The 11,914-nt window shown below is 39.7% G+C and overlaps 1 protein-coding gene across 5 annotated transcripts in view; it reads right to left on the bottom strand.

Moving 5' to 3' along the window:
- Nucleotides 1-853: 853 nt before the first annotated feature.
- The window catches only part of LOC132121244 (1-phosphatidylinositol 4,5-bisphosphate phosphodiesterase epsilon-1-like), an 88,041-nt gene continuing 76,980 nt past the window's right edge, over nt 854-11,914 (bottom strand). For 3 of the 5 annotated variants that reach the window (XM_059530452.1, XM_059530454.1, XM_059530456.1), the window contains 11 exons: nt 11,606-11,899; nt 9,314-9,477; nt 8,957-9,218; nt 5,523-5,641; nt 4,634-4,762; nt 4,146-4,337; nt 3,221-3,382; nt 2,922-3,134; nt 2,238-2,451; nt 969-1,025; nt 854-932 (listed from right to left, as the gene is read on the bottom strand). In XM_059530452.1, the coding sequence (XP_059386435.1) occupies nt 2,287-2,451; nt 2,922-3,134; nt 3,221-3,382; nt 4,146-4,337; nt 4,634-4,762; nt 5,523-5,641; nt 8,957-9,218; nt 9,314-9,477; nt 11,606-11,899 (1,700 nt within the window). In that variant the 3' untranslated portion in view covers nt 854-932; nt 969-1,025; nt 2,238-2,286. The remainder of the gene's footprint in view (nt 933-968; nt 1,026-2,237; nt 2,452-2,921; nt 3,135-3,220; nt 3,383-4,145; nt 4,338-4,633; nt 4,763-5,522; nt 5,642-8,956; nt 9,219-9,313; nt 9,478-11,605; nt 11,900-11,914) is intronic. The other 2 variants (XM_059530453.1, XM_059530455.1) reach the window with 1 other exon arrangement.

Raw genomic sequence — 11,914 nt, 5'->3', positions numbered from 1 at the left:
GCAGGTCTGCTTTAGGTGAGTTTAGAAATCGCGTGCGTGTGTGTGTGTATGTGTATATATATATATATATATATATATATATATATAATGAACATTTAATCTAGCACAACAAGAACTGACATTCAATTACAAAGGTCAAATAGGATATAAACCTCAAAATTGTATTGATTTTATATTAAATATTCCAAAACGAGGAGAACAGTGGCAGTGAAGATCTTCAGCTCTCCATAAATGCAAGAAACTAAATTGAAATAAATATTTCAACTGCAGCTGCAAAGGGAGGGAACTCAAAAACAAACAAAAATTCTAGCTGTAATAAAATAAAGATATAAATCAGTAACAAATACATAAAAAAAACATTTAAAGTGACGTTTCTTCAAATGCTTGTTTCTGTAATACTGTAAATAGATTTGTGGCAGTGTATAGAAAGGTAGCCCTCAACATCTTGCATTTTTTGCTGTTGGTCATTAAAACGCAGTGCAGGACGTGTGCAACGAAAGCAATCAAATAAAATTAGCTGCTAAAATCTGCAGAACAAATCTGTCTTGCATCTTCTCAACATCTTGTGCACATTCCCCCTGAACTCTAAAGAAATCACGCCATATTTACATTCATAAAAGAAGATCGTGTTACACTAATGTGCTGGGAGCATTTTTATGCTTGATTTCATTTCAGCAATCCAAAAACATGATGTAAATAAAGTATTAAAAAAGCTTTCAAAATAAATCCTCACTTACAGTACTCTTTAGAAAGGAGAAGTATAGAAGTGAGGAGAAACTTCCTTCTTCTGACCTTCAGTAACAAGCTGGACTGACTGAACCTATCCTCAACACTGTGTTCTGCACGGGCCGTCCGCTCTCCATCAGGCTGGACTGTATCTCAGGTCAGAGTAGTGAACTCTAGCGGTGCTGCTCTGGGTCTGGACGAGGGTCCAGGTGGACGGGACGGGACGGGAGCGATCGATCGCCACACACAGTCTCTGAGAACCCAAGCCATCCAGGCCTTCAGCCCCTTCGACAGAGACCCTGAAAGAGAGCGACAGGAACATTCATTCTTCCAGTAACTCTTCATAATGAGCCTGAATAATCAGCTTTTTCAATGAAAAGCATAATGCATTATCAGAATATTTCCAACACAGAGTGAAGGTCTCTGTAGAGATGTTTTGTTCCATATACAGTTGATAAAAAAAAAGTCTTCAATATTTTTATTACATGGTAACTATTTTATTTTTACACTACTGTTTAAAGGTTTGAGGTTTTTACTGAAGTCTCTCATGCTCAGCAAGGCTGCGCTTATTTGCTCAAAAACAGTAATATTGTAAAATATTATTACAATTTAAATGAACTGTTTTCTATTTTAATACATTTTGAAATGTAATTTATTCCTGTGATGTAAAGCTGTATTTCGGCATCATTCCTCCAGTCTTCAGTGACAGCTGACATGAGGCTGTGAGGAACACGCATGCAGTCTTTCCAGATGTTGTACATCAGCTCCTAAGGTTTTGTCTAATATTCATAAGCCATAAGCCATATGTTTTCATTGCTAGTAAACACATGATACTCAGTTAAATAATAGCATTAGTTAATAACACTGTTAAACAACAGCAAACTCTTTACATTAAACATCAGGTAGCTCTGCTCAACTAGCATTTGGGATACTATACAAAAATCTAACCTATCCTTTATCCTAACAGATTTTTGCATCACTTGTTCCCCAATGGATCCTCTGCAGTGAATGGGTGCCATCAGAATGAGAGTCTAAACAGCTGATAAAAACATCACAGTAATCCACACCACTCCAGTCCATCAGTTAATATCTTGTGTTTGTAAGAAACAAATCCATCATTATTTTAGCTTTAAACAATCCCTTCTGGCCAAAATACAAGTCCATAATGTTCCTTTCTCCAGTGAAAAATTCCATCCTCTGTTGCCCTTATCAAAATCCAGAGGCATATTTTCTTAATGATGGATTTGCTTCTTACAAACATGCATCTTTGTGGATTATTGTGATGTTTTTATCAGCTGTTTGGACTCTCATTCTGACGGCACCCATTCACTGCAGAGGGTCCTTTGGTAAGCAAGTGATGCGATGCTACATTTCTCCAGATCGGTTCTGATTAATAAAATCACATTGTATGGATGAGCACAGTTTCATCAAATTGTCAGTTTTGGACTGTTCCCTTGGAGTTCAGTCTGACTGTGTAATAGTGAAGTGTGCTGTGTGTTAGTGTCTAGTACCTTGTGGGAGCTCTATGCACTGCACACACACACACTGCAGAGCGTTCCTTCACTGCGAGGCCATGCTGGGACATGCAGCCTTCTCTTCCTTACTGTGCGTCTGCTCCTGAGCCGCTGGACCGTTCGTGTTCACAGTCAAGCTCCGACTCCGACCCGTCAGCTTCCATAGCTCACTGGCAAAAGACACGCCCTTCCGCTTGTCCTCACGAGCGATCTGAGGGACAGAAACTAATTCTATTAACATACTTAAACTATATCTATAATCTTACAAAAGATTTACACAAAGAAATTCATTAAAGAATTATGAAAAATCACTCGTTTCAACAAATGTTTATTAACACAACATTGGTAATAAATGTTTCCAGAGCAGCAAATCAGCATATTAGAATGATTTCTGAAGGATCATGTGACACTGAAGACTGGAGTCAGCTTTGCATCACAGGAATAAATGACATTTTAAACTATATTCAAAGAGAAAATGGTTCTAATAAGTTGCAATCATTTTTCACAATATTCCTGGTTTTACTGTATTTTTGATCAAATTAATGTAGCCTCGGTAGTGTATACTTTAGGTTTAAGATAATGAATTAATAAAAATGCAACAGAATGAACCTTTTTTTTTCTCAGATCTTCTTGTGCATGTTTTGTGTGCCGGCCTTCAGTCTCACATGAACAAGTGTTTACCTGCTCTTTGAGTTTGAGTGTGAACTTCCCAGCTCCCTTCCAGCGGCTCTGAGCCTGGAACACACACTCGTGGTCCTGCAGCACACGCTGGCACGCTTTAGCCGAGGAGGATCTCTTTCCAGCCGCGTCTTTGGTGAGCTCCTCCATCAGGACGTAGTCACATGGGTTAGGGTTGCTCAGGATGCTCAGAGAGTACTTTGCTTTGCTCAGAGTCTACGACAGACAACAGCAGCTTCGATATTTTGATATTAACATGACAGAGAAGAAATCTTTGAGTGGGGTTGCGGTGATCTTCTGACCTGCTGGATGATGTCCTGGGCGCTGCTGTAACGCGGGGCTTTGATGACAGTGTGAGGCTGCTCAGGAGAAACATCATGAACCTGCACCAGGAACGTGTCGTCCTCTCCGCTGCTCACCTCCTCCACCCCCTCCATCACTGCATTCTTCTCACTGATGTTCTGGTATCAGCCAGCAGGGGGAGCAACACATCAAGAATCAAATGCTGAACGAACAAATAAAAGCAGTGGGTGTGGATATCTGATGAAGTCTGTATGGGTCACTGTTGTTGTGGGGTACGATTATGTTGCCGAAATATATTGGAAATCCTTCAGGGTTATTTTTTTGGTTTTGTTTTAATCCAAACATCCTATACATCATGTTGCTGGGTGCTTCTAGTATAACACTTGCAGTATTTCTTAATAAACTAATAGATTCTTCAAATTTTCTTTAATCTAAATATTTCCAACAACAACAAAAACATTTTTTATTGGTAACCAGTTAAGAGTTTTTAGTTTAGTTGGCAGTCTTTATATCCTATTGGAATTGTGAACATTTAATAATAATAATAATAATATCAATACATGAGTCTTGAGCATCAAATCAGCATATTAGAATGATTTCTGAAGGATCATGTGTCACTAAAGTAATGTGGAGTAACGGCTGATGTTAATTCAGCTTTGCATCACAGGGATAAATTTGAATTTAAAACATTTTCAAATAGACATTTTATTTAAATTGTTAAAAACATATTTCACAATATGGCTGTTCTTGCTGCCTTTTTATTATCAAATATATAAATGCAGCCTTGGTGTGCTTAAGAGAACTTTTTGATGATAGTTTATTCCTTTTCAAAAGATATGACATTGAAAAGGTACTGCATAACAGGAATGACCCTTAGACATGTAACTGAATGAAAGCAAGCACAATCTGGCAAAAGGGTTATACCTCCTCCTTGGTTTTGAGGTATATTCTGCCCACATATCCTTCCTGCGGCTGCCAGCTGTGAGTAACTCTCAGGAGCCGCTCGTCGTTCGCCAGGGGGCGCTGCTGAGGTGCTCTCTTTGACTCGCACTTCTCCTTGGACAGAGGCATTTTCTCCTCCATCAAGAAGTAGTTGAAGGAGGTTGTCGGAAATAACTGGCAAGAAAGACACTACTTAAACGTGTTTATGTGCTGAGGAATGATGCAAATGTGAAGCATTGGAGTGAACACTGCTTCAAGTAGTAACTTGTTCCTAATGACAGAATGGATGACAATCATCCTCCACGAGGAGAACGCTTTGGCAACTGGATGAACTTCCAGAGAATATCTTCCCTGATGGCACCACACACAGAATGCTTACACTACTTCATGTACAGTTGCACCCTCTGAACCGTGTTCTGGTGTGTGCTAACCTGTCTAAACTGGCTCGGTTCTGTTGCGCTGACACTTACAGAGTCCAGGAGCTTCTTGGCTGTGGTGTATTCATCAACACACATTACGGTGAAGGGTTCAGGGCCTGGAACTCCATGCACTGTCACTTTGTGCTGTTGGGAGGCGCGTCTTTCCTCCGTGCTGAACAGCTGAGAGGAAAAACGACAGCAGAGTTCACATTTTTTCACATTCCCAAACAGGTTATTAATATTGTTTCAGAGCTATTAAACAACTCCTGACAGTTTAACTAAATAATATGATTCAATCACAATGTGTTTACAGTCTGTGTCATGAATCTACTGTATTTTTGTGATGAAAACATGCAAGAGAAGATACAAAAAAAAAAAAAAACCTTTACCCAAGTTTGAGTTAAACTGCTACTGCCACAGTAATTTACACTCGTTTACATACCATCCTTATAATACTTTTGTAACACGCAAATACACTAGAAATATTTTTTAAATATATTTTTTAGAAAATGCTATTTCAGTCTTTCTGCTTCAAAATGTCATGTTTAATTCAATGTTACTGGCTGTTTTTTTTATTATTATTTGTACAATTTCTGAGAGAGACCCTTATTCCCCCTCCCTTTTTTCAGTATTTTTCCAGTGGCATGACACTTCTGTATACAGTAGCATATCTATGTCTTTATGATTTCCTGTTTTTAGTGAAACCAGGCTGCACTGGGATGACAGGGACCGAGGGAGAGGAATGCAGCACATTCCAGAGTTTTAAAAACATCAGAAATATTTGCACAATGTTTTCTCAAACACGCTGTCCACTCCACTGTGGGACTGTAAGGCACATATAGAGGAATCGTGAATGTAAACGGTTTTATTCCTGCTGTCTAGTTCCACTATATTAACACAAATATCCTGACAGCTGTGTGGTTTATGAATGCTGTCTCACCACAGACACAGGCAGAGGTCCTCCGGTGGGACTCTCCTCCATCCTACGGCTGAAGATGAACAGACCAGAGATCTCCAGAGACTCATTGTGCAGGTTCTTTAACTGCAGATGTCTGTAGCCTGGAATAATCAACAGAAAGACAATGTTTGACGCATCAGTAAGTGCCGTGGTCAAATGGAGTAATCTCAAGCTAAATTAATTATATGATCAGTGATGCGCGGGTTGATCGAAAATGAGCGGGTGCCTGCGGTCACCCGTGGTTACGAGTCATCCAAAAAATATTTTTAATGATATTCGGGTCGCAGTCGGTCGGGTCGTTTGAAAAAGATGCCAAGATTACCTTTGTAAGTTATATAGTACTAGACACAATTTTGAAATACATAGGCCTACACTTTATTGGCAGAATAACTGCGCGATTAAATAGTGACCACCTGTCCCGCTTTACGTTGTACAGCAATTTTACCCTTTGTCCCGCCTCACGCAAATTGAGCATCTGCCCTGCTTTTTTATTCGACCCTGCCTAATAAATACAGGGATATGTCCATAGGCGTACTGTTAACTTATGTCCAATAGTTCAGAGGAGAGCAATAAAAGCATTAGTCGATAGGCTGAGTCGTACATCAATCAAACTGTTGACAGGTGCATGAACGCCTCCTTTTCATTTTATGCAAAAGCAGTTTTTCAGAAAAAAAGCACATCATCAAGAAACCTGCAAATCAGTGCAATCGCTTTTCAATAAACCAAATGACCCTCAGGCTGACAAAGTTTCGGCAGAAGTAGTGACGAGCATTTATCATGCCGTACATCACACACATTCATATCGCTCTACTGACTGCAGTAATAAGCCACCGTAATTTTCCAGATTCTGAAAAAGCTAAGAAAAAAGCTGTAGAAACTTTGGGTGATATTTTGGGTCAGGTAGTGTCTTAATCTTTTAGTCGGTGGGTTTAAAAAGAAATATAGGCAATATATCACAGAAAGCTTGAAATGTCTACTTTTAAAAAAAAATATTCAAATCAAAATATATAGGCTACTCTCCGATTATGTAATCCATATGAAATGTGCATTTCTCTCTGGTGTTCATGGCGAGTCCGCATCGTCAACTTCATCTTAGCAGCGACACAGAAAACACCAGTTTATTACTAAACAATTAAATGAGTCCTTGCTAATTTAGACACATTCATAATCATTAACCGGTAATATAATTCATTAACATTTAACCGGTTCTTTGTGGCAAGCCTTATGGGTGCGGTCATTATCCTATAGACTAAGTAATTAAATTAATATAAATGGGCGACGCATTTACTACTTGTAAAAAACGCGGGTCAGGAAGTGGGTCGTGTACAATATTTTCTTTTTCTGCGGTCCGAGGTGCAGGTGGGGGTGCGGGTTGTTTATACATTGACCCACGCATCACTGATATATATATATGTTGTTTTTAAATGTTTTTAATGAAGTCACTTCTGCTCACCAAGAGTGCAGTAATGAGCTCAAAAAAAAAAAAAAAAACGGTAAAACCTGAAATATTGTGAAATAGTATTACAGTTTAAAATAGCTTTTCTATTTTAATATATTTTAAAAATGTAATTCATTCCTGTGATCCAAGCTGAATTTTCAGCATCATTCCTCCAGTCTTCAGTGTCACATGATCCTTCAGAAATCATTCTGATATGATGATTTGCTGCTCAAGAAAGATTTCTGATTATCAATGTTGAAAACAGTTGTGCTACTTAATATCAATGCAGAAACATTCTAACATATATTCAAATAGAAAACTATTATTTTCAATTATAATTCATTTTCAAAATACTAGTATTTTTATTGCTCAAATAAATGCAGCCTTCATGAGAATTAGAGGCTTCTTTCTTTCAAACATTTTTTTTTGTGTCTATTGAACGGTAGTGTACAGCAGGGGTTTTCAAACTGTGGGTCGCGACCCACTCGTGGGTCACGGAATGGAACAAGGTGGGTCGCACAAAGTCACTTGGCTGCAGCTAATTTTGCGTTTCAATGACACACAGACACTAACACAGTTCAGTCTAGGGCTGCACGAATGTGACGAGTGGGGCGGGGCCTAGTGCCATGGGAACAGAGCTAGGCCGGTGGAGTGATTGGGAAATGAGCAACACTCACCGGTCTCAAGAACCACGGAGGAGATCGGAAAGATACAAAAGAGGAGCGATGACAGTGAAGGACGAGAGAGGACCAGGCCTGGGTTTTATTTTGTGTTTGTTTTTTATTTGTGCACGGCAGTCATCCGAGAGGGGCTGTCGCGCTGTTTTGTGTTTATTTGGTTATTAAAACTTTGTTTGATTGTCCGCCGGTTCCCACCTCTTTCCACGAAGGAGTCATCGAGGCGGTGGGCTGGAGTGAGTTCGCCCCCCCCCCCCCCCCCCGGCAACTCACTCCAGCCCACCACATCGAGCACCCTCGGCGGCAGACTCCTTCGCCCTGCTCGATGGCACTGCGGATTCACCCCAGCGGCGAAGGATCTTCGGCAGCGCGCCCCTCCTTCCTCCCTGGCTTCGGCACCAGTGTAAAACATTAAAATCTTCACAATCACAGGAAGAAGGAGGCGGGAACTGGGAACCCACTCATCACAACGATATAGCCCACCAACATTAATAATGAACTGCAATATCCTTAGTGTGATTTTCAAATTGCAATTAAGTCCGTGTGCGTTGCGTGTTTTGAAGGTCTCAGAGCAATGTCATTAAAAGGTTCAATCGGTCTTTTTTTACCTATTTCACAATTATTTTAATCTCCAAACTGTTTTAGATAGTTCTGCTTTGCTTCTTATGCTTTTCTAAAAAAGTGTTGGATTGTGCTCCGTTCTCGCCGACACACACGGAAGGATCATGAATGCAACAAAACACAGCAGCGCAGATCACACTTCACTGGAGTGAGCCTGCTTCACGTTTTTATGGACACTACATATTTTAACGCCAGTAAACAAAAATTAAAACTTGTAAATTTGTAGTGAAATTTTCAGTTGTACTCTAAAATAAAATGGTTATTTTTCTTAAATACTTAATTTCTGTCATAAAAATTTTAAGTAAGATTAGGTTTAAAGTAATTTCACTCGTTGTTTTTTTTTTTTTTTTAATATTTTGGTGGGTCGTGAAATATATTACACTTGTCTAGGTGGGTCGTGGAATGGAAAAGTTTGGGAACCACTGGTGTACAGTATGTAAAATGCATATTTTGACCATAGTCTATAAAGCAGGCTGCAGTCATGGATCAATAATCAGCACTGCAGTAATTACACTATGCTCCTGTCAGGGGTGCTGCACAAGATCCGGGGCCCTATGCCCCCCACTTGAAAATATATATTCCAAACTTTTCAAGGGCCCTCTCTTCCTTTGGGGCCCTAGTAATCAGTACTGGTTTTACCCCCAGTCCGATGCCCCTGGCTGCTGTTAGGAGTTCTTTACCTGGTTTGAGGTTTTTGAGGGGCAGTATCCGCTGAGCGGTGACCTGCGAGCTGTTGTTCTCCACGACAGCAAAGCGCAGAAACGCCATATCCTCGAAGTGCACATGAAACTGGAAGTGCTCGTTCCACATGGGATTGAGTGTGTTACGGTGTATAGGCTTGGTCCGGAAATGGCAGCTGTCTGCCGGCATGCCCAACACCTCCACTTCCACACAGGGACTGCTGTTTGAGTTCCCCGGACACACGTTCTGTCCCGACACAATCTGTGTGCACATGAATTAATAAAGGTCTGTTAGATTAGCTAAGAGTAGTTTTGACACTAAACAAATGTGGCTAATATACAGTAGGATACACTTACAGTGAGAGTGTACAGCGTGGGGGTCATGTTGTCAAGGTCTCGATCCAGAGGGTAAAACTGCTGATAGAGAGGGCAGCTTCGCTCCCACAGGACCGGGGGCTTCAGCACATAACCACAGTGACCATTAGCCTCGAACAGAGCTGCGTTCAGCTGCATGGGCAGATCTAGAGCACAATACACCAGCCACAAACTAATTATTTTCTCAAGAATATAGAAGAATTCTGGAAATAATCTTTAGAATAATGCTTATCACCATATCTGAATATTTATATTCAGTCCTATTTAGTGAAATGGTACATGAAATCAATTCAAAATAAAAACTGCTGTTTTCCTGGAACACTACAAAAAAAAATGGTTGTATTTAATAACTGATGAATTATTTATTGGTTTAAATTTAAATAAAATAGTACATTTAATTAATAATATCTTAAGGCAAGACATGCCAGGTGAATAAGGTAAAAAAGTAATAGATATTGCCATACTTCCCCAGTTGATTAAGAATTGGAATTGTTTTTTGTATAAGTTTTCTTAAATGTTGTTTAAATGTGAAAATAAGGCATTATCTAATTATATATGCACACATTTAAAAATCGGATAAAGTCAGGTACAAAATCGTGTCTTTTTTTTTTTAATCGCACCATAAATTAGAATGGATGCAGTTAGCAGCCAGAAAAAATAAATAAATAAAAATAAAATACCTTTACCATGTACTCAGGAATAAATGCTATATAAATTAGTCAAATGATATAGGGACAAACCCCTCTTCAGAATATAGATAGGAATAAAATTGTAAAGTTTGGTGTAAGTGCTGCTGTACTGGAGATTTCTGGCCCAGTGAAATAATTTTGAGAAAACAGCTTTTAAAAATACAAACCCGATTCCAAAAAAGTTGGTACACTGTACAAATTGTGATTAAAAAAGGAATGGAATAATTTACAAATCTCATAAACTTATATTTTATTCACAATAGAATATAGATAACATATCAAATGTTGAAAGTGAGACATTTTGAAATGTCATGCCAAATATTGGCTCATTTTGGATTTCATGAGAGCTACACATTCCAAAAAAGTTGGGACAGGTAGCAATAAGAGACCGGAAACAGGAACAGCTGGAGGACTAATTTGCAACTTATTAGCTCAATTTGCAACATGATTGGGTATAAAAAGAGCCTCTCAGAGTGGCAGTGTCTCTCAGAAGTCAAGATGGGCAGAGGATCACCAATTCCCCCAATGCTGCAGAGAAAAATAGTGGAGCAATATCAGAAAGGAGTTTCTCAGAGAAAAATAGCAAAGAGTTTGAAGTTATCATCATCTACAGTGCATAATATCATCCAAAGATTCAGATAATTTGGAACAATCTCTGTATGTAAGGGTCAGGGCCAGAAAACCATACTGGATGCCGTGATCGTTGGGCCCTTAGACGTCACTGCATCACATACAGCAATGCTACTGTAATGGAAATCACCACATGGGCTCAGGAAAACTTCCAGAAAACATTGTCACTGAACACAATCCAGCGTGACATTCACCGTTGCCGGCTAAAACTCCATAGGTGTTGGCATTTGAAGACCTTGCATTTTCCAACATGACAATGCCAGACCACATACTGCATCAATTACAACATCATGACTGTGTAGAAGAAGGATCCGGGTACTGAAATGGCCAGCTGCAGTCCAGATCTTTCACCCATAGAAAACATTTGGAGCATCATAAAGAGGAAGATGCGATAAAGAAGACCTAAGACAGTTGAGCAACTAGAAGCCTGTATTAGATAAGAATGGGACAACATTCTTATTCCTAAACTTGAGCAACTAGTCTCTTCCGTCCCCAGACATTTGCAGACTGTTATAAAAAGAAGAGGGGATGCCACACAGTGGTAAACATGGCCTTGTCCCAACTTTTTTGAGATGTGTTGATGCCATGAAATTTAAAATCAACTTATTTTTCATTTAAAATGATACATTTTCTCAGTTTAAACATTTGATATGTCATCTATGTTGTATTCTGAATAAAATATTGAAATTTGAAACTTCCACATTGCATTCTGTTTTTATTCACAATTTGTAAAGTGTCCCAACTTTTTTGGAATCGGGTTTGTATATGTCATCAGTGATGCATGATTGGATGTTTTCTTTCCACTAATCTGACAACTTCAGGAAAACTCACTATAAAAATAGCCTGACTGATCTATAAGCATGGTCAATATATAAGTCTATCACTATCATTTCCACTGATTTCTTTAATTCCTGTCCTTATGAATCTCAGCTGAGCAGCAGATCTCACTCTTTACCATCAGTCTGATAGTTGAGGGCGACCAGCTGGATTCCGTGCAGCCAGAAGATGAGAGGATTGGGGTTGGCGGAGTCGATGCGTGTGGCTGCAGGGTACGTGCGGAGCAGCTGGCAGCTGGTGTGCTGGATGAGTTTCTGGGAGTAGCGGCGACACAGGCGCTTTGCAGCGTTCTCATTGACAGAGGAGATGTGGTAGCATCTGGGTGTGCGGATGATGGAGCTGAGAGAGGTGCTCGGACTCAGTGTCAACGATGTTTGTTCCTCCCAGTTCATACGAATGCCCTCCAGACTGGCTGCAGAACCAAAAA

Source organism: Carassius carassius, chromosome 39 (genome assembly GCF_963082965.1).
Source record: "Carassius carassius chromosome 39, fCarCar2.1, whole genome shotgun sequence".
Taxonomy (NCBI): Eukaryota; Metazoa; Chordata; class Actinopteri; order Cypriniformes; family Cyprinidae; genus Carassius; species Carassius carassius.
This window is presented reverse-complemented; position numbering and strand designations above follow the sequence as displayed.